We start from the raw sequence: 24,349 nt of genomic DNA, 5'->3' as shown, positions 1-24,349 counted from the left end.
ATATATGATTACAAAAACCAGTATATTTCTGGGAAAACACAATTGTGAGAGCTGAGAGAGAGAATGGATTTGATGATCATTTTAAGCAAAAACCATAAAAGACATAAAAATGAACTATATAAAACGACGTTTTCTGTATTAACAATTAAAAATTCTTCTCTGAGTATTTACATTGGCAAATAAAAAAGAAGTAAATCACAGGAATTATTCCCTGCAATATATTGTGAACCAGAAATGCAAAATATTTTATATAATTTGAATTTGAGCAAAATTCATAACAAGCATATATATTTTAAAATAAAAACATGTATATATATTTTAAATGAAAAATATACATATATTTTCTGAATGAGAATTAGTATATTATTTTAATTAAAACTTGAAAATATTTTTAATTATGTTAAATTATATTGCAGTCTCAGGAATGTGACATGTTCTGTATCAATGTAAGCTTGTCTGCAAATATGAAAATTTGTATATCCTGTTAGCTTTAAGTACTGAATTTAATATTCTCTGTTAGTGCTTGGTTCAGAGAATATATATATTCTCTGTTCGCTTTCAAAGACTGTCATAACAAAGTACCATAGACTGGGTGACTTAAAGCAACAAAAATATATTTTCTCAGTCAAGAAGATAGAAGCTCAAGGTGTCACCAGAGCCATGTTCTCTCTAAATGTCTGGGGGACAATCTGTTACACACCTTTCTCTTAGCTTCTGCTGGCTCCAGCAAATCTTGACATTCCTTAGCTTGCAGATGCATTATTATAATCCCTGCCTTTGTCATCATATGGTATTATTTCTACTTATCTCTCTCTGTGTCTATTCTCCTCTTCTTATAAGGATACTAGAGGCCCGGTGCATGAGGGATCCCTTGGCCTGGCCTGTGGGGATCGGGCTGAAACTGGCTCTCCAACATCCCCCAAGGGGCCCCAGATTGCAAGAGGATGCAGGTCGAGCACCGGGCCTCTAGTATGCATATAAGATCTTTGGTTAATCTCTTCCCGCCCTCCCCACTCTCCCCTTCCCTCTGAGATTCATCAGTCTGTTCCATGTTTCCATGCCTGTGGTTTCCGCTCCTGCATTGAGTGTCTGCCCCTTGGTGGTCAGTGTGCATCATAGCTACTGGTCAGATGGTTGAACAGTCACTGAGGCATATATATATATATTTATTATTGGATTAAGGGCCCACTTTACTCCAATATGACTTGGTCTTAACTCCATCTGAAAGACTATATTTAAAATATATATATATATATATATATATATATATATATATATATATATATATATATATATTTACAGATATCAAGGGATAGAACTTGAACATGTCTTTTTAAAATATATTTTTATTGATCTCAGAGAGATAGGAACATCAATGATGAGAGAGAATCATTGATAGGCTACCTCCTGTATGCCCCACACTGGGATTGAGCACACAACCCAGGGATGTGCCCTGTCCAGGAATCGAACCATGACCTCCTGATTCATAGGTTGACACTCAACCACTGAGCTACACTGGCCTGGCTGAACATATATTTTTGAGGGGTGGGCAATTCAACCCATAATAATTACACATGTCATCTTAGTCAATTCAATTTCTATTTTGGAAAGAAAGTTTAAAATAGTAGTTATAAACATGAATTCTAGCAGATTAACCTATTAGAAATCACCATTTTGCCTGCATGGACTGTACACTTTATGAAAAGTACTTAATTCTTGGGGCTTTAGTTTCCTCACAAGTAATACATGCTAATGATAGTAGTCACTTCAGAAGTTTGGGAGATGATTCATACTCCCAGTTCTAGGGATATAAATACAAATTACAGCTTAGTGTTTCTCATTGTTTTGGCTGCTACTAAGACTTCTGAATTCCAACTAACTTTCATTGAATGGTTCCATTCACAAGGACTGAAATTCTATCCATAATATCATATGGATTTACCTAGTTAACATAATAAATATACTTGGTAAAAGTTATTTTAAAAATTTGATCAGAATTCAGTAATATAATTCATTTAGAATGAAACCAAAATGTAAATAAACAGATGATAGATAGATAAGTAGATAGACAGGAGAATAAAGAATCAATACTATAATCAACTTTTTTAATCCTCTACTCAGGTTCTCAGAGTATTTAGTAAACTAACATGCACATGAATCTCTGAGGGCAATGGGAATAATGGTTGATAGTAGTTCCTAAACTCTGTCCATATGGCATATTGTGAAAAGTTATGCTCCTTAGATCATGCATTGAGAAATAATGTACAACAAGTAATATGTGATTGAGGTTAAAATAAATTTCAGTATAATAGTGTGGCTTAAATTATCCAAATACTAGTGAACAATCTAATATCTTAGACATATACTTTTACTATTAATACATTTTTAAAATATATCTATTATAGTATCCTGGAGATTAACTTTAGGGATTTTGCTCTTGTAATTATTTGAACTAAAACTTATAAATAAAAATGCTTTGGTCAGAAGACTCGATATTGTTAAGAGTTAGTTGTACCCAACTTGATTTATAGATTCAGTGTAATACCAATCAAAATCCCATAAAGTTATTCTATGGATATCAATAAAGTGGTTTTTAAAGTTTATATTGAGGGTTAAAAGACTTAGATTAGCCAGCACAATCATCTTCCATGCTAAGCACTTCCAAGGACTGACAGTAACTGGCATGAAGAGTTATTATAAAGCCATCTATACTGATAAAAGGGTAAAATGCTAATTAGACCCAGTGTCTCCCAGACAAAGCCACAGCAGCTGCCTGCGCCTCGGCCCTCGCAGCTGAGTCTCAGGCAAGCGGCGGATGGCGGCTGCTGCTGCAAGGGCCAGGCCAAGGCTCAGGCAGCAGCTGTGGCTGGCAGTGGCAGTGGCAGCAGCAGCAGCATGATGGGGGCATCATCTTCCCCTGATTGGCCTGGTCACCTCCCACAGAGGGAGGCCAGAGGCAGCAGCAGTGAGGGGGTGATGGGGGCATTGCCTTCCCCTGATTGGCCAGTCGCCTCCCACAGAGGGAGGCCAGACTGAGGCTTAGTCCAGCTCCATGGGACTAAGCCATCAGTAGGACATCCCCTGAGGGCTCCCTGACTGTGAGAGGGGGCAGGCTGGGCTGAGAGACCACTCCAGCGCACAAATTTTCATGCACCGGGCCTCTAGTAGTAAATAAGAGAGCATGGCAGTAGTGAAATAAGAGCTATATTGATCAATGTAACAAAATAGTGATCTCAGGAATAGATCTACATAAATATGTGAATTCATCTTTGATAATGGAGCAAAGATATTCCTTTCAACAAATGGTGCTGCAATAATTGGACATATACATGCAAAGAAGTGAATCTAGACAGAGACATTACTCAAAATAGATAAAATATTAACTCAAAATAGATCACAGATCTAAATGTAAAATGCTAAAAATAAGTGAGCTATGGAGCCATGAAAAGACATGGAGAAACCTCGAATACATATTACTAAGTGATAGAAGCAAACCTGAAAAGGCTACATCCTATGTAATTCCAACTATATGACATCCTGGAAAGGGAATTTGGGAACTACTATAAACTATTATTCCCATCATGGGTGCAGGAAAATTACCAGTTGCTTTCCAAGATTATGGAGGAAGAAGGAATGACTAGGTAGAGTACAGAGGATTTTCAGGGTTGGAAAAGTATTCTGTATGATACTACTATGATGGATGCTTATAATCACACCTTTGTCCAAACCCATAGAATATGCAACACCAAGAATGAACTGTAATGTAAACTATGGACTTAGGGTAATATTGATGTGTCAGTGTAGCTGCATCAATTGTTACAACATACCACATGATGCTGATAGTGAGGGGGGTTTTGTGTGTGCTGATGCAGGATTTATAAGGGAACTCTCTGTACCTTGTATTCAATTTTGGTATAAACCTAAACTGCTCTGAAACACATGGCTTATTAGTTATTTCTAAAAATTCCTCACAGATCAAGGGGTGACTTACTTCCAAATAATAGTTGTAGTAACAATTGTATTTTTTTAAACTTAGCTGTTTGGTGTTTTCCCCTAAAAGAATGAGAAAAATACAAATATAGCATAAGTGTTGTGAGGATTTATGATCTATAATGGAAAAGATAACCATAGCTCTTTGTAAATACTTGTGAAAGAAGTCACATTTGGATACAGCTCTTATGTAGTTTGTAAGTATTTATTATTTGGGTTTTTACGTTTGATGTCCATAGCTTTACTGCTATGCTGGAGACAGCTCTACATTGCAATAGCTCACTGTTTTAGTGTCTCTCCCCAACTTCCCATTGAATAACCATCTTCACAGGAGTTTGAAGTCAGCTATGTCCAGAGTATTTGCAAAATATTTACACCATACAATTGGCAATCTCTATAAATCAGATGGGGTTTTTTTGGAGGGGGGTTGTTTTGTGTTGTTATTGCTTCTGCCCCCTCCCCCCACTCTGCCCTTTGGGCAGGAGTGTAGAGTTCAGTCGTTACATAGCAGCTCCCCAGTCTGTCGGTTCTCTGAGGCTTAGGAATGACCAGATCTTCTCTCTTTTCATTCCATACCAAGTGTGTGGCACAGGACCTGTCTCATTTGGTTCAAAAATGTAGGTTAAACTGAGGAAGTCATTTTGAAAACGACTTGCAGTGATATTATGATTGAAGCCCATTGAGAGAATTCAGCCACCAAAAGTAGAAGTTTAGTGGGAAAATAAGGCTGAAAAAAATTGGGTAGGGCATCTCTCTTGAATAGTAAGAACAATTTTTTAAAAAAAGGAATGCATTTGAAAAGGAGAATTAAAATATAAAACTCAGTATTGAGTATTGTATTGGAAGGTAGAGAAATAAAAGGAAATCATTTTACATGCTGAAGAAAGCAAGCCAAAGTCTTCATTTTTAGGAGAGTTGTTGGAGCAAAAATCCAAAAGGCAGGACACTGATGAGTTAGTTGAATTGTAGAAATGGGGGCAGGAAGAGTGGGGGAGTGAGAAAGAGCCCCTTTTTCTTGAGGTCTGACAGGTCGGGGCTTTGGTCTCCTTCAAGGTGGTGCCTTCTTTCCTTGCTCAGAAGGCTGGCTTCTCTGAGCTCCGTGTGCCCAATGTCTTAAACAAGAGTGAGAAACTAGAAGATCATTTCCAGTTTAAAAATTAAAAGATTTTTGGTTCTTAAAAAAAAATAGGGGAATGGAGAGAGAAAAAGGTGATACTTAAGAGACTAACAAGGATTGCTTTCTTTTTTAAAAAATTTATTGATCAAGGTATTACTTTCTTGAGTATAAGAAAAATATATTGACTGTGTTGGCAGACAGAAAGAAAGAGATCCAAGGTAGAGAAAGGGTAGAGTGACGATTTAAATGGGGGAAGATAGTTATAGACCAGAATGGGAAAGAGAATATAAGTAGGTGTGTTAGGGCTCAAAAGAATGAAAGAAAACAATTTCTCAGGAAATAATAATAATACCTAACATTTATTAAGGATGATACAGGTATTATCTTAAATTCTTTGCCTTTAATGTATCTTTTAATTCTCACAAAAGTCTAAAATACAGGAATTTTAAATTCTTATTCAATAAGAAAAAAAAACCTGAAAGATTTCTTGTCCACGAACCTGTGATGGAGATAGGAATTTAACCCAAAATTCTGACTCCGGGTTCTGTGTGCTGCTGGCAGAAAGAAGCCTGTGACTGGGGGCCTTTCTGATCACTTACCAGATTGCACCTCTGTTTCCTTATTCATCAAATAGTCACAAGGTTTTCTTTCGCATCTAACTTCTAGGGCTATTGTGAAGTTTACTTAGGAAATTATACATCATAAAAGGTAAATTAGGATAGATATGTAACATATTTTATACAAAATGGACAAAGGAGCAGACATTTTTAGTGTAGAGGATAAAAATTAAGTGACTTAATCTTGAATACCTTTGATTGCTTCATCAATGTAGATGCAGTCATATCTAAGAAAGAAGAGATGAATATTGGAAACTTAAGGGGCAAGGAAAAGATTTGGACAAGTTAACACTGGATAATCCCCAGTAGTACTACTATATTTACACTATTTGATAATGGGACACTTGCCAGACCATAACAAAGGAAATTCCAGATCATGATTTAGCAGATCCTCTTATATTGGCTTCAGTGCCATTTTGCTTTCTTTATAGTGTGTCAACATTCATAACATCTTGTATGAGTGCCGTGTGTCAGACATGCTATTGCACTCACTATGGAAACCAAAATTTCTCATGAGATTCTGAACATTAGTTAGGATGACAACAATGTTGGATGCACATAGCCTTACGTGAGCTTTTCTTCCTGCGTTTTCACTTTTTCTTCTTTGGCTAAAAGAAGCAAATGCAGAAATAAAGCCTGAGGGGTTTGGGTTTTCATTTGTGTTATTTGTTTGAATATGAGTTTTCTTCTATTTTTTCAATATTGTTGTTTAATCCAAACTACTTTGTTTTTCTTTTTACAATAAAGCAAATCTTAACAGCATGATGAAAATATGAGTGGGAACCATTATTATTACTTTTTTGTGTTATTTTGGCTCAAAGAAACTGTGAAAAAAAAAGACAAAGGGAAAATTATATCTATGCCCACCCACAACTGGATAGCCCTCCTAAGTTAAAGTGATTAAGGTCCAGTCTCTGGCTTGAGGCTGTGTGTGGAAACCCCAGAGATAACATAAAAATGGCCTTCCGGGCATCCTCTGAGACAGAGGATGTTCAATCCTATTCCAAGAACTCAATAACATGTTTTTTTCCAAGAGAGAAAGCCAAAATACAACTTTCTTGTAAGAACTACAAATACCATATGGAAAATTGATCCCATAAACTACAAGAAAAACATAATAAAAGAATAACTTTTGAATTCCACTATTCCAGTTAAAGGGTACAGTCCTGTCTTTTGTCCTAAAAAAAAAAAAAAAAAAAAAAAAAAAAGATTGTATTAAGAGGGAAGATTTGACTAATAACTCAAGTATCATTTCTTGTTCTCTTAGAAAACCTTATACAGAGTGCTATCTTGTTTTGTTATTTGCAAAAAAGAAACCAGTTTTGAGAAAGAGAAGAGTATATAATTACTTTCATGGGTTTCCTGTATTATATTGCATTTTGGGTTAGTTTTTGTGTTTCCTTTCAAAAAAAGCTGTAAGATGGTAGCAAATTTACTTTAAGTCGTAAGGAGTTACCCAATATATAGGAGAAATAGTTATCTGTACTTGGAAATTTATTTTTTTATTTTATTTGTTTGTAATTAGTAAGGCAGAGTATAGTTCCATGGTGAGATTATAAACTACAGTTGACATAAACTTAATCCTTTATATTAATGTTTTTATATGGCCTTTACTATTATTTCCAAATGAAACAGAAAATTAAATAGGCCTTACACTTTCCTTGTGGTTTATAATATTTAAGATGTTTACTTTAGTAAATCTAAGCATACTAACTTTTATTGTCTCTTATAGATAATATTATCACTTCCTGGAATATTACTTCCATTTATGTTTTGCAAATTTTTATTGTGCTCTTACCTTTTTGCAGGAATTTTTATTTTTAATAAAGTCCATTGGCTTGTAAAACACTCCCCTAGAACTGATTTGCCTTTATTTCTGCTCAGCATTCAATAAATATCATGTATTCTGGATCAAACTTTATATAAATCTTTTCTTTAGGATCCCATTAGTATAAAAATAGGATGAATTCAAATGCCACACTAGAACAAACACCAGGACATAGTGTTTATTTAGTACATATAACTTAAAAATTACTTTTTTCCTTTCTAAAGCCCTGGGGTGAGAAATTTTTTCTTGCTGTGGACAGAATGCATGTATCTTACTTCCAGTGAAATGACCAGTTTTCATGAATTCTGATTCTATACAGACTTGTTGGTTTTAACTCCTTCCCTCAGACAATCTCAAGGCCTATTCTCCCATCTCCCTCTGCAGACTTTTATGCCAAGCTTCTTACTGTTTTGTCCATGTGCAAATCAGATGATCCTTCTTATTGCTCTGCCTTTCAATTTCCTCTCCATTGGTGGCACCTATAGTTTTCCTTTTTTCCCCTATAAATTCATCTCCGTAATCAAATTCAGCATTTTAGGCAATTTGTAGCAGAAGATGTTACTATCATTTTTTCTGGAAATTTTGAAGGACCTTTTCACTTATTTTATAAAATTTATATCAAGTTTACAAACTGGGACACTTCTGTAATCCTTCATCCATAACTTTATCATTGTTCTTCCATGGCCTGCTTTTATTAGTCATTTTTAATAATATAATTAGTACCTTCAAGCTAATCATACAAAATAATACTCAGGATCTTGAAGATAAGTAGAACTTGGGCAAATGACTATATGGCAGTCAAACAGAATGATTCACAGCCATATGCATGGAACTTAGCAATATGCTACTATTTTAATGCATGTGCCAGATAATTTTTCAATCGCTACCTAAATATTTTGCCGTGTAGGTAAAAAATTAGTTTGTATTAAATTTAGTAAGAATAAGAAGCCAAATTCAAGTTATACATTTATGGGGATAACAAATCATTCACTTCAGGACTCTATTGAAACTTTACTTATCCTAAATGAAAAGTGTCAGGTAAATAGTAGTTCTGCTAATATAGCTTTTCTTGATGTAGATTATTAATGTCCAACATTCACACTTGACATGTACCCATATAATGAGATATTTCAATACTGTTCCAGAAACTTCTTTTTAGTACTTAGAAATAAAAATTTTTTACAGTAAGTTATAAATGTATGTCATCCATTAAAATAGCACTACAAAAAATAAAGTCACAAAGTACTCACCAATTATAGTTTATATTGAAAATTCTGTCACTCAATAATAGACAAATACAGAGTGCACATAAACAATAAATGGGGAAAAATCTTAAATATAAAATCTAATTTAGGAAACAAGAAATCTTAGGAATTTGTAGCTATGTTTTTAAACTAGAACCCTACTGTGATGACTGAGAATATTCCATCAAATCTTCAATTATGTGTTCTAGGATTTATTTAACAATTTTATGAATCATAGTCTCTTACAATTGTGCACACCACAATCCCATGAGTAGCCTGCTCAAAGTAGACATTCTTGGAACTCATTGCAGACATATGAATTCAAAATCTCTGGAGATGGAAACTGAGTATCTTTAATTTTTAAGGTTTTCAGGTAATTCCAAAATAAACAATCTGAGAACTCCCAACTAGATGACTTTAATTTAATTCTCACATTTAAATTTTATGATATAATTTGGATTCTGCATTAACCAACATTGAACTTATATTTATTTTTAATAAAATCAAAATCAAATCATAACTATGGAAAGGGTTATTAATCTGTTCATTCATAAAAGCAAAAAAACAACAACATTATTTTTCTCTGGCCTGTGATTAATTCTGTAGTATATTCCTTCACTACTTTCTTTTTTTTTTTTAATTAAATCTTTATTGTTCAGATTATTACATTTGTTCCTCTTTCCCCCCCCCCCATAACTCTCCTCCTCCCAGTTCCCGCCCCACCCTCCGCCCTCACTCCCCACCCACTGTCCTCATCCATAGGTGCAGTCTCTTCCTGCATCTCCCCCACCCCTTTCCCCCGCAAGAATAGTCAGTCCATTCCCTTTCTATGTCCCTGATTCTATTATAATCACCAGTTCATTCTGTTCATCAGATTATTTATTCACTTGATTCTTAGATTCACTTGTTGATAGATGCATATTTGTTGTTCATAATTTGTATCTTTACCTTCTTCTTCTTCCTCCTCTTCTTAAAGAATACCTTTCAGCATTTCATATAATCCTGGTTTGGTGGTGATGAACTCCTTTAGCTTTTCCTTATCTGTGAAGCTCTTTATCTGACCTTCAATTCTGAATGATAGCTTTGCTGGATAAAGTAATCTTGGTTGTAGGTTCTTGGTATTCATCACTTTGAATATTTCTTGCCACTCCCTTCTGGCCTGCGAAGTTTCTGTTGAGAAATCAGCTGACAGTCGTATGGGTATTCCCTTGTAGGTAACTGAGTTTCTTTCTCTTGCTGTTTTTAAGATTCTCTCTTTATCTTTTGCTCTTGGCATTTTAATTACGATGTGTCTTGGTGTGGTCCTCTTTGGATTCCTTTTGTTTGGGGTTCTCTGCGCTTCTTGGACCTGTAAGTCCATTTCTTTCACCAGGTAGGGGAAGTTTTCTGTCATTATTTCTTCAAATAGGTTTTCAATATCTTGCTCTCTCTTCTTCTGGCACCCCTATAATTCTGATGTTGGTACGCTTGAAGCTGTCCCAGAGTCTCCTTACACTATCCTCGCATTTTTGGATTCTTTTTTCATTTTGCTTTTCCGGTTGGGTGTTTTTTGCTTCCTCACATTTCAAATCATTGACTTGATTCTTGCGCTCCTCTGGTCTGCTGTCGGGAGTCTGTATAATATTCGTTATTTCAGTCCGTGTATGCTTAATTTCTAGTTGGTTCCCCAATATAAGATCTAGGGTCTCATTAGTTTTCTTGTAGATCTCATTAAGTTTATCGGCGGCTTCTAAACAGTTCTTGAGAGACCTTAAAAGTGTGGTTCTGAACTCTATATCTTCCATTGACAATTTTGTCCTGTTTCTTTGCCTCCACATTTTGTTATGCTTCCTTGGTGCACCCCCTAGTGGTCTTTGTGCGCAGTCTTATAAACCTTGATTGTTGTAGCTAATACCAGGGAGAGTTTGACCTCCAGGCCAAGTGGGTATGAGAATCAGCTGTGTCTGCAGTGAGAGAACTTCTGTCCTCTAGGGAGGTGCTAATCTAGCCTTTGCCTGAGGCTATCCGGCAAATGCCTCTGTGCAGGGCTTGGGCGGGGCGGGTCGCACAGGATCAACAGGGTGGGCCGGAGAGAGCAGTTATGGCGGCTCTCAGTCCTGTCCCCAGGGGCTCTGCCTCTCTGAGTCCCAGCAGCGGCTGCAAACCTCAGAGAGAAAGCTGCACTCGCTCTGACCGAAGCCAGACAGTCCCGCTTCTCCCGTTGGGGCCTGGGTCCCTAAAGACTCACCCGGATCTGGAGCTCAGAGTCTGCGACTCCCTCCCTATTGAAAACGCCAACCGCGCCCTCTGCCGCCAGCCCGCTCCGTGCACTCTGCACCTCAGAATTTGACTTCAGCACTGCGCCTCCTCTGAGTGTCCGTATGCATTTCTCTTTCCTCCTAGTTGTAGGACTTCCACTCAGCCAGCATTCTTGTGGTTCTGGGTGATGTCCCTTCTGTTTTTTGGTTTCACTTTTGAAGTAGTTGTTCAAAGCAGCAAACTCTGGCGTTAACCTATGCCGCCATCTTGGTTCTCTCCTCTCCTTCACTACTTTCTATAAAAATTCTTTTCTAAATATTATCACCCTGTCTTCTAAAAGCCTATAGCAGACCCTCATAATTTAGCATACTTATTTTCTGTAAGTTTAATACATCAAGATTGTATCTCATAGGTAGAATGTTAGCCTCTTGGGATTAGGTCCTAATGACATATATCATTGTTTTTACACAATTTCTAGAACAATTTTGACTAAGTCTATAAGGGTGATTTTTACTAGACAATCTTTTGATTGTTTATCTATATAATTACATACAAACTACAGCAATTACATTTAAATTTTATTTTTTAATTTATAGAATAACACACTACTTTAAACAACAAAATTACACAATTATTGTTCAGTTTATGAGCTTGAGAATTAGTTGGTTTGAGCTATGTACCCTCTACCTCAGATGGTTTCTGGCATAGCCTTTCTCTCTCCAAGTCCTAGTTCATGTTCCTTTCCAGAGATACAGAGCTATCCTCACATACAGTTATAATGAGTTTAATGTTCTCTGCTTGTTTTGAGAAATAAGAGAAGGGCCTTACCCTGCTTTTGCACAAAAGCATCTCCTCTACTTAATTGTCCCATGCCTTTAAAATAGAAACTAGAATTTTAAATTTTATATATATATATATATTATATATACATATATATATATATACACACACACATATATTATATATATAATATATACATTTGCATATATACATCTATCTATATATATAATACCTCCTTTTGGATGTTTAACATGTTGAAGTATTTTTTGAAATAAGGCTTTAGTATCACACATAAAATTTTAGTGGATGAGAAGATATGAGTAGTTAGAAGGGGTTTGAGAAACTGTGTTCTAAAAGCTCACCACTGATTTTTCAGAGAAAATTCTTAATTTCATTATTTTATATGTACTACTCTGTTTTGCATAATCAGAATCAGTGTATAGTATCCATGCTAGGATAGCATGGTTACTAGAAAATTTACTTAATTTAATTAAATTTTATTTATTTTTTAAAATTTGTTTATTCTCTGAGCATTTATTCCATCAAATAACCTTTAAACTACTATATTACATTTCAAAAGTATCAGTAGTATGAAGCAAAATTTTAGTAGTGCAAATTTAAAATATTAACATTAATAATGTAGTATCAGTGCATCTCAATTTTTTTAATTTTTAAAATTTATATTATTTTATTTTTTTCCATCACTATTTAGTCCCCCTGTACTCTCCTCCATCTTCCACCACTAGTCTCCCCTCTATAATCATCACACTGTTGTCCACATCAGAGTTATTTCTCCATTTTTATTTTGCTCAAACTCTCCACTGCACCTCCAACCAGCACCCCACCTCCTGACAGCTGTCAGCCTGCTCTCTCTATGAGTCTGTCTTTATTTTGCTTTCTAGTTCATTTTTGTTCATTATATTCCACATATCACTGAAATCATATAGTGCCTGTCTTTCTCTGACTGGTTTATTTCACCTGACATAATTTTCCCTAGGTCCATATATGCTGTCACATACAGAAAATTTTCCTTCTTTTTATGGCAGAGTAGTATTCCACTGTGTAAATCTATCATAGCAGTTTTTATCCACGTATCTACTAATGGACACGGGCTGCTTCCAAATCTTGGCTATTGTAAGTAATGCTGCAATGAAAATAAGGGTGCATATGTTCTTTCAAATTAGTGTTTTGAGTTTCTCAGGTAAATTCCCACAAGAGAAATCACTGGGACATAAGGCAATTTCATTTTTAATTTGTTGAGGTAACTCCACACTGCTTTCCACAGTGACAGCACCAATCTGCATTCCCACCAATAGTGCATGCCGGTTCCCTTTTCTCCACACTCTTGCTAACACCTGTTGTTTATCAATTTATTGATGACAGCCAGTCTGATAGGTGTGAGGGGATTCAACATTGTAATTACAATTTGTATATCTCTGATGATTAGTGATGTTGAACATATTGTCACATGTCTTTTGGCCATCTGTATGTCCTCTTTGGAAACATGTCTATTCAGGTCCTTTGCCTATTTTTTAAAATATGTTTTTATTGATTTTAGAGAGAAAGAAAGGAAGGGGGAGAGATAGAAAGATCGATCAGAAACATTGATAGGTTGCCTCCTGCACGCCCCTACTGGGGATTGAGCCTGCAACCCAGACATGTACCCTGACAGGGAATCGAACCAGTAACCTCTTAGTTCATGGATCGATGTTCAACCACTGAGAAACACTGGCTGGGCTCCTTTGCCTGTTTTTTAATTGGATTGTTGTGTGTGTGTGTGTTGAGCTATATAAGTTGTTTATAAATTACACCTTTATCAGATATATCACTGGGGAATAAGTTCTCCCATTCAATAGCTTATCTTTTCATTTTGCTGATGGTCTGCTTTGCTAAGAAAAAATGTTTCAGCTTGATATAGTCCCATTTGTTTATTTTTTCTTTGCTTTCCTTTCCTGAAGAGACATCTTAGAAAAAATATTGCTACAAGAAATGTACATTTTACTGCCTATGTTTTCTTCTAGGATTTGGGGAAGTCTAACCTTTAAGTGAAACATACCCACCCTATTTTCCTTAGTGAAAAGAGCTTTTTATTTATCTACTAGCAGTTTAGAAATTTAATAATTCTACACTTTTAAAATGTATAAACAGCTAAAACTTATTTTTTTCCTCTTCTATAGACATTGTATATATATATTGAGCAAATTTCCATAATCCAAGAGTTATACTTTAATATTTTAATTGGGAACATTTAGAGAAGTGAATGTGCTATGTTATCCTGTAATTGGAGATTCGTGAATCAGGATAATGATGTTCTCTTGCCAAAAGTAATTCTGACATGCAAGATTGTCATAATATATTAAATGCCAACCCATAGGAACAGCACCCCAGAAATAGGAGCTGATGATTCAAGCTTGGCAGGTTCTCCTTGTGCTCAATGTTAAGACTAGCTTAAAAGCGGGTCATAACAATGTTGGAGAAAGAAGAATTCCTCCTTCCAACATGTTCTTTGACTTTAAAAACATAAGGAAGATGTTAAAAAGCTTTTTGAAAATTGCAGCTCTGGAAAATAAGGTCAAGATTTGAACTTGGAAGCTACCTTGTTCACAGAAAGTTTTTAGACAATTACTATCTGAAAACTGTTTGTCCTTATTCCTATCATTTTTAGTGATGCTTTATTCTTTTTAGGTTTGTTAATTCTTCATTAAAGTTGTGACATGTATTCCTTATTTTTTTTTTAAGAGGAAGGGAGAAGGATAGAGAGATAGAAATATCAATGATGAGAGAGAATCATTGATCAGCTGCCTCCTGCATGCCCCTGACTGGGGAATTGAGCCTGAAATCCAGGCATGTGTCCAGACCAAGAATCAAACCATGACCTCCTAGTTCATAGGTCTATGCTCAACCACTGAGCAACACCATCCTGGCTGAAATGGATTAGTTTTTAAAGGAAAATATAAGAAAATTCATGAGTAGTTTCAACTCAGTTAATTAACTCATGCCCTTAACATTTGATTCTTATCCTTATAGCCATAGAGCGCTTTTTCTTTTTTTCTTTTTTTTTTTTTTTTTGTGTTCAGAAAAACCACCAAGCTCACTTTTATTAAGTAGACTGCTTTATCAAGAGAAATGATGGCAATTTTCATATTGGCCACCAGGAGTTACAATGAGCATTTTGTACCTCTCAGAACAATAGCTCTTTTTTTTTTTTTAAATTTATTGCTTAAAGTATTACAAAGGGTATTACATATGTGTCCATTTTATCCCCCCGCCCTAGACAGTCCCCTAGCCTCCCCTATCCCCCAGTGTCTTATGTCCATTGGTTATGCTTATATGCATGCATACAAGTCCTTTAGTTGATCTCTTACCCCCCTACCTCCTGCCCCCCAACCCTCCCCGGCCTTCCCGCTGCAGTTTGACAATCTGTTTGAGGCAGCTCTGCCTCTGTATCTATTATTGTTCAAAAGTTTATAATGGTTAATTATTAAACAATTTTAATTGTGTTTTCGTAAGTTCAAACTATACCTGCAGTGATGGTACTATGTATAGTTTGCATCAAAGTATCTACAGCATAACTGAGCAGTCTCACTGCATAAACCACTTGGTCCAGATAATATGTTTCCCTGAAGGACTCTCTCTGTTTACTCCATGTTAGGTTAATAAGGAATATAATGAAAGGAATATAATCTTCCTAATATGGATCTTAAGGATAATATAAAACTTGATTAACACATTTTATTACACATGACAATAATAGCTATTACTGAGTGGAGTTCTGTGTACTCTGATGAAAACAACATATATATATATATATATATATATATACATATATATATATATATATATACATATATGTAATAGAGTACGATCATTACAGGTATAGTTTGATTTATGAAGACACAATTAAAATTGTTTAGTAATTAAGAAAAGAAAAAGCACTCTGTGGGTACAAGGAAAATAATCAAATGTTAAGGGCATGAGTTAATTAAATAAGCGTTAATATGATATTCTCTATAACTATAATGAAAGCAGTTATTTATTTATTTTTCTTTAAAAAAAGAATGTATTGTTAGAGATTTTAGTCTTTTAAAATTGACCATGCTCTTATTCTTTCAAAGCCTCATGAAAGCATACTAAAGTTTAATAAGCACTAAATGTAACCACTTATATAAATTTCAGTATTAGGTTAACTTCTTTTTTATTGTTGTAAGTATTACAGATGTCCCCCGTATTCCCTCATGGACTCCCATTCACCCCATACCCACCCATCTCAGGCCTTCACCACACTACTGTCTGTGTCCATGGGCTATGCATATCTATATCTATATCTATATATCTATATATCTATATATCTATATATCTATATATCTATATATCTATATATAAAACACTAATATGCTGACCACCAGGGGGTGCACATGGGCCATAGTGGGATAGTGGAACAGGTTAGTGGGGGTGCCAGACCAAGGCGGGGCGCCAGTAGCTGTCATCAGGGCAAGCCTCTGGTGGTTACTAAAAATTCTTTGCTCCCACGTACACAGTCCCGTCTGCTGCTGGTGCCAGCCCTGCTCACACCCATAGCCAGTGCCAGAGCCACTGGTCCCACCCACTGCCAGCGCCCAGCACCGGTCTCGATCTCTTGGCACTGTTAGCAGGTGCAAGTGGCAGCTGCCTGCCCCAATTGCCCCTGAGAGCTTCTCCACCTCCCCCTGCTCCTGAGGGGCAATCTGGGCAGCAGCTGCCACTCACACCCACAGATGGTGCTGGCCCTGCTTGCACCCTCTGCTGGCGCCAGCCCCAATAGCTCCACGCAGTTAGTGGGTGCTAGTGGGGCCAGTGCCATCACCAGGTGGGAGCAACAGTGGTGGAAGCGGGGCTGCCAGCAGACAGGGGACCTGGGCTGCGACAGAAGGGGCCAGGCAGGGGCGTGGAGGATGGGCCTAGACCTGCCCCTGTGCCCACCACAGCCTTGTGGCCCACAGTTCCTTTCAAGGTGCACAAATTCGTGCACTGGGCCCCTCGTATGCTTATAAGTTCTCCTATTAATCACTTCTCCCACAACCCCACCTTCCCTCTGAAATTTGTCAGTCTATTCCATGCTTCTATGTCTCTGGATCTATTTTGTTCATCAGTTTATTTTGTTCAGTAGATTCCACATATGAGTGAGGTCATGTGATACTTATATTTCTCTGACTGGCTTATTTTGCTTAGCATAATACTCTCTAGGTCTATCCATGCTATTGCAAATGGTAAGAGTCCCTTCATTTTTACAGTATGTAGTATTCCCTTATGTAAAAATGAACCACAGCTTTTTTATCCACTCATCTGCTGATGGACACTTTACAGCATACACAAGAATAAACTTAAAAGGGATAAAAGTCTCAAATAAGTTGTGAAACCATAAAAATCTTAGAAGAAACCATAGGCAGCAAAATCTCAGATATCTTTCATAGCAATATGTTTACTGATACATCTCCTAAGGTAAAGGACATTAAAGAGAAAATAAACAAATGGGACTACATCAAAATGAAAAGTTTCTGCACAGCAATAGAAATCATCAACAAAATGAAAAGAGAGTCCACTGCATAGGAGAACATATTTGCCAATGATACATCCAATAAGGGGTTAATTTCTAAAATATATAAGGAACTCATACAACTTAACTAAAGGAAGAAAATCAAATTGAAAAATGGGCAAAGGATCTAAATAGATACTTCTCCAAAGTGGACATACAGAAGGCAAGAGACATAGGAAAAAATGCTCGAAGTTACTAATCATCAGAAAAATGCAAATTAAAACGACAATGAAATATAACCTGATACCTGTCAGAATGGCTTTTATCAACAAATGGCAAGTATTGGTGAGGATGTGGAAAAAAGGGAACTCCAGTACACCATTGGTGGTAATGCAGACTGGTGCAGCCACTGCGGGAAAAAAAAGTATGTGTTTGTCTCAAAAAATTAAAAATGGAACTGCCTTTGACCCAGTGATCCCACTTTTGGGAATACATTCTAAGAAACCCAAAACACCAATCAGAAAGAACATATACACCCCTATATTCATAGCAGCACAGTTTACAATAGCTAAGGAAAGCAGTTTTTTAAAAAGTCATCAACTATAGAAAAGTCAGGAAAAAAGTCAGAATATAAGAATATTCAATGATACAGATTATTATAAGAAAAATATTTTTGTGATAACAATAACTTTAACCTAGATATTACTATATTTAGTAATTGTCCATATCTGTGACAGGTGAAAAGGAGAAAGAGGATAGTGGCAAGTAGTTTATCAGACACTTTTTATACTAGATTATAGATTCTAAGAATCTCAGAATTTGAATACTCCAGAGATAATATAGTTACCCTTTCAATTTAACTGCTGGAATCCCCCACATGTTTAAAATATAAGTCACATGTCCTACTAGATTTTAAGTCTCTTTAGAACAAAAACTAGGAAGAATAGGTTGGATTTTCAGTCAAAAATTGAAATAAATAAAAATGAATTGTACAAGGAAAACTATCCAAGAGTAAAATTGGTAGAGAGTACTTTCTGTGAGGAATTTTTTAAGAGGAGACTTGATGACATATATATTCTAGATTTAAGGGAAGTGTTTAGTGTATATAACATTTAGTTTTCAATCTAATTTCAATAAAATAATTTTATGATTGTCTGAATACCTGTCTCAGCAATATTATGTAGGAAATAAACATTTGTTAAAAATTAATTCCACATTCATAAAATTAACAATGGAACATGAACTATACTCCTGGATAACCCAAAACAACAAAGATTATCTGATGAAACACTAAAATATAACCTTTAAATGTAAAATGATTAAGATGCATTGTAAAAGTATGTTTGAACAATATTGTGAAGGTGAAAACAATGAGAAATAAAATTTAAACAATTAACTAAATAGATAGGGTACTATTTGAAAGACAGACTCTAAACTAGCTACTATTCTTGTGTTATAGAATATGAATGATGAGCCTCCTGTATGCAATCCACCACATTTGGAAACTCAGATTTATTCCAGCATCAGGATTCCTTTTATTCAGCTCAAATGTTCAGACAAAGATTCTCCACAGGGACAGCTGAGCTATTCAATTGTAAGAGGTAAGACATGATTTCAAATAAGTCACGTCTATGCTATTTAAAAGATAACCATGTGAGATATTTTATAATGGTCAAAAACATATTATAAAACGTATTATTAAATAATAATTTAAGACAATAGAAATAACAATAGACAATGTTGTTTTACTTCTATTTTATTACCTCATCATCCTCAGGAAACACAAACAATCAATTCACACTTTGGAGACAAGGCGTTGATCCTCCTTTTCTGACCATCACTCAAAATTCCCAGGATGATGCATTTCAAGGGATTCAGGACCCTCTGACTTTCCAGCTACTTATTGAAGTTACTGATGAATTAGGTGGGAATAAAGCTAGTCAGCTGTCAGCCACTACAACAGTCATAGTTCATGTGTTTCCCTGGACCACAACACAGCCAACTTCTTCCACTGAAACAACTACAACTACAGTAAGTACTTGGTGATGAAATAGAATTCTAAAGTAGTCTGAATTAGTCATAAACATAGAAGGTATTTGGGAACTCTCACAGGAGTTATCCTCATATTTTGGCAATGAAAGAGATGAGTGAAACAGTTGGTTTAATACATTAGAATTTCCATCATCAGAATAAGGAGAATATATTGTAGCTGTTAGTCATTAATTTTAAGTCAAGGTAAATATATCAATGTTAATCATTTTTATAGACTTTTGTTAGTATTTAACTTAGATGTCTAGTAATTAAGTTAATTCTAATCATAGTGTGCTTCTTCATTTAAATGAATACTCATGTAGGTTTTGTTATGCACATAGCACCATCTAAGGCTTACAAAAATAATGGGCAAGCTTGTTTCCTTGAAAAACTTAACAATCTCACTGGAAGACAGGATATATACTTAAAACAATTTTAAAAAAATATTAGATAGTGCCAAATGGTAGTGCATCTGTTATTTCACCTTGAGGTTTCAAATAAGGTAAATCCGTGTTGAGACAGGCAGTAAGTTCTCTGTAAATAGAGGAGAAAAATAATAATGTAGTTCTTTAAAGACAGATATTTTTATGTAAAGAGAAGTCAAGCTTTGCAGAAAGAAGGCATAGAATTACCCCTGGGAAGAGTATAATATATTCTGTGAAATGTTGAGAAAACAGTGAAGCTGGAGGCTAGATTTGTGTCAGGAAAAATGAAGTTCATGGTAGATATGTAAAATATGTGTGCATGGAACATCTTGAATGTAAAGATGAGATTTTGAATGATTACTGAATATATGAAATTATAACAATTTTGCAGCATAAAACACCTCACGATGCCTTATAAACTTTGCAAATATGGGAATAAAAGGAAAATCAATGATGTGATAGGACTGTTTTATGTGGAATATGCTGTTTGATTTCAAATAGGTGGTGTTTAAACAGTCAAGTAGGTATTCATATCCAGGCCCTCACTAACATTGTTATGATGTTCTCCAAATAACCAAGCTAACACAATGAAATATATTTCAATTAAAATAGCTATTTGTTAATAAGTTATAGAAAATTCTTCCCATTGCTTGGCTTCATGGTCCAGAAGTTTTACATTAGCTATACAAAATCATCATAGTACAATTTGAATATTCTGGGTGCAAAGATAACAATAAGGTGGACTAAAATGATATAGGACTGGTAATGTTCCTAAGTGCCTAGCAGAAGAAAATTCATATTATCTCTGGGGCTTTGAATTATTTTCTGAATCATTTAATTCAGAAAAGAGAATTAGGTATCCTAAAATAAGGCAGTGGTAGATTATGTGGAGATGAAGTGCGAGATTTGAAATTTATGCAAACAATAAAATTCACTATTTATTATGTTTAAAATTTGTGTATTACAATATATTGTGAGAAAGTTAATTTATTTTAGGATTAGCCATTATTAGACTTTAGGTTTTATTATTATTATTAATATTATTGTTACTAGGCAGATCTTTTTAGAATATTAAATGAGATATAAAAACTTAAAAATATTTTTAAGTGGTTAGAATCTACTGCCAGGATTTTTCTGCTTCTAAATATAACTTTAAACCCCATTACAACACAGAGCATTTTTAAAGCCAGATTACTCACAATGTGTGCTTATGAGTTATAAAAAAAATATGACCTGTGGATAAAAACTCAGTTATTACAAATAAACTCAATTATATAATAAATATTACAGGAGACATCATCAGCATGAAATTTACTATAAATGTAGATTTTTTTCACATTGAAAAAAATATAGGCCATCCCATAAATTGTAATCTAGTGAAGGCATTCAATAAAGACCCGTGCATACTTTACAATGCCAAATATGGTACTTGATAAGTAAAAGGACCAATGCCACATGTTATATAAAAGGTATGTGATAGTTCTTAATTGGGGGAAGAGGGATTTATGAACTGTTGCAGAATCTGATGAAAGTTATGGTCTTTCTCTCTCTCCAGAACAATGTACACTGTATATGTGCATATACTTTTATATTCAACATTAGAGGCTTGTAAAACCCATCCCTGGATCCCAGGTTAAGAAATCTTGACTAAAAGCAAAGGTTTATTACTGCTTCTGAATTAGTAAAAAAGTATTTCATGAGCAAAGTATATTTTTATTATGAATTAAACAAAGTAATAGAAGCCACAAAAATAACTATAGAGAAAATTTTACATAATATATTTCTTAAATACGTTAACACTTGGCATGTTTTTATATATATTACCATAAGTAAACTAATACCTTGAGGCTTAGGAAGGAAAAAATAGAAAAAAAATTCTTTATCTTTAATGTAGAATGACTTAATCAACAAAGCTAATAATAAATAAGCCCAACCCTAGGCTAAAATAAACAGAATGGTTGTAAATTGTCTCCAAATTAACCTTTGTCTTTGAATCCCTACCTGCCTATTCAGAGGTCCCTCTCAGGGCAGGTAGAGAAGAAACGGTCATGTTTCATGAACTGAACTGAACTCCTCCAGTTTAAGTGCAGATTGGCTAAAGAGACAATGAGGTAACTGGCTAGACACCATTTCCTGCAAATGAAATCCCTAAAGAATTATGAATCAAAATTCCTGAAACTATCTGCATTCAACAAATTGAGTCCATAATAAAAAGCTCAGAATTAATATCCATTTTCAAAATATAGAAGATAATAGAAACCTTAAATCATACTAATTTAAAACTATGTTTTTACTCTGATTTCAACATAAACAGTGCATAGATAAAAGAGTACAAAGGAGAGAGTCTCTATAAATAACTGTCTAATCTTTCCATTGATTCATCCTGGTAACCAACCATGTTTGATATTGTGTATTAGTACAATTAAAAGGTTTTTAATCCATCAATGGAAAACAGAAATGAGGCATTCGATCTATAGAATGACAAAATTTGAATTGTTTAGTGTCTTTCACTTAATCGCAACTTCAGAGACTAATCTTAAGGATCCTATGGCTGCTTAGAAACATATCCTGAGAGACAAGGGGTTCTGTCTTTTTAACCATATTTTCTACACTGTTATGCTCATTGCAGAGGCATAATACTTTCCCAAGGCTGACTTCGACTCATCAAAGAGCAATAATTTACTAGCATATATGTCACAAGGTAATTTGCAATCATATGTGCCTAAAACTTTGTGTTCAGCTGAAAATTTAGAACAGTGGTTTGCTGGCACTCGATAATTTAAGTTAAGGAAAGTCTATGTTAAATATTCAGAAGTTTTGTAGGCTGATTGCTAAGACAGTAGTAGTTTGAATTCAATCATGGTGGAAATGTTAATACTATGAAAATTGGTTAATGCTACAGGATATTTTTTTTTTCTTTTTAGAGTTAATTCACTAGCACACTACTGAACCTGCCCACCTTATTCTTTAACAGACACTTGGAAAGGCAGAACAAATTTCAAGTGAATAAAAAAGAGATTTAAGCCCTGACCAGTTTAGCTCAGTGGATAGAACATCGGCCTGTGGACTGTAAGGTCCTAGGTTTGATTCTGGTCAAGGGCATGTACCTTGGTTGCGGGCACATCCCCAGTAGGAGGTGTGCAGGATGCAGCTGATTGATGTTTCTCTCTCATCGATGTTTCTAACTCTCTATCCCTCTCCCTTCCTCTCTATAAAAAAATCAATAAAATATATTTTTAAAAAAAGATATTTAAGAGAGATTAGCAAAAACTTATATATGATAAGCAAAAGTTTAGCCACTAAAAAAATGAAAGAGCAATTACTTTACTTTCTCACGCCTCATTTCAAAGAATAATATAGCACTGTAGCTACACACTTTAATAGGTCAGAGTATCCATGAAAGCCACTTGTACTTTTTCTTGATTCATCCATATATATGAATCTACATATATATCCAAATTACTGAATAAATTAGGGAAATATGTGAGTTGTGCTTTAACACTCTCTCTGCCTTGTATGACTAGGACAGTGATGGCGAACCTATGACACACGTGTCAGAGGTGACACACAAACTCATTTTTTTGGTTGATTTTTCTTTGTTAAATGGCATTTAAATATATAAAATAAATATCAAAAATATAAGTCTTTGTTTTACTATGGTTGCAAATATCAAAAAATTTCTATATGTGACATGGCACCAGAGTTAAGTTAGGGTTTTTCAAAATGCTGACACGCCAAGCTCAAAAGGTTTGCCATCACTGGACTAGGAAGTAAAGTTCATTGTGCTACATCACCCAACTACATAACACTTCTGAACTAAAATTCCATTCTTGTTCTTTGTCTTTTTCTTCCACTACCACTGTGTTCTTTTTTAAAAAAAATATATGTTTATTGAGGAAAGGAGAGGGAGAGAGAGATTGAAAAATCAATGATGGGAGAAAAATCATTGATTGGCTGCGTCTTGCACATCCCCTACCTGGGATTGAGCCCACAACACAGGCATAGCATGTGCCCTTGACTGGAATTGAACCGGGACCCTTTAGTCCCCAGGCTCTATCCACTGAGCCAAACCGGCTAAGGCTACAACTGTATTCTTTAAGCTTGATTAATCCATGTACCACTTTTACAGAAAAAAACTCCCATACACCCAGCCTGACATGTGTTATGTGCTACTGAGTTGACTCTGACTTCCTGTGTCCCTATGAGTGAGTGATGTTCTCAATGTCCTGTCCTCAACAGTTCATATTTCAAATGGCTCTCCTTCAACACTGTGTTTCAAATGAATGATGTCTTCATACTAGTTTTCACCTTATTTTTGTAAGAAGTAGAGAGGAAAAATATATTAAATTATAACTTTTTAAATGTAGTAAGAGAATTATAACATATTCCCCTCTCTTAGATAATTTCTAAGAGCAAATCAGTAAAGAGACCTATATATAATAGGTTGACAATGATGAATATAATACTCTTGTAGTAGGCAGAAGCAGAGAGAATATAAAGAAACATATAAATGGGAAACACACTTATTTTTATCTGTTCTCTCATAGTACAGAAGTGTATTATAAGA

The 24,349-nt window shown here is 35.1% G+C and overlaps 1 protein-coding gene across 1 annotated transcript in view; it reads left to right on the top strand.

Annotated features, from left to right (window-relative positions):
- Window positions 1-24,349, top strand: part of LOC308526758 (cadherin-related family member 4-like) — a gene marked incomplete at both ends in the record, with an annotated part of 103,985 nt that overhangs the window by 69,777 nt on the left and 9,859 nt on the right. Inside the window, 2 exons of the mRNA XM_081101991.1 lie at window positions 18,786-18,927; window positions 19,104-19,357. Of these exons, the coding sequence (XP_080958117.1) occupies window positions 18,786-18,927; window positions 19,104-19,357 (396 nt within the window). The remainder of the gene's footprint in view (window positions 1-18,785; window positions 18,928-19,103; window positions 19,358-24,349) is intronic.

This window comes from Myotis nattereri (assembly GCF_964212035.1).
Source record: "Myotis nattereri genome assembly, chromosome: 11".
Taxonomy (NCBI): Eukaryota; Metazoa; Chordata; class Mammalia; order Chiroptera; family Vespertilionidae; genus Myotis; species Myotis nattereri.
Note: the sequence above shows the minus strand (reverse complement) of the source record. Positions and strands in the feature narration are given on the sequence as shown.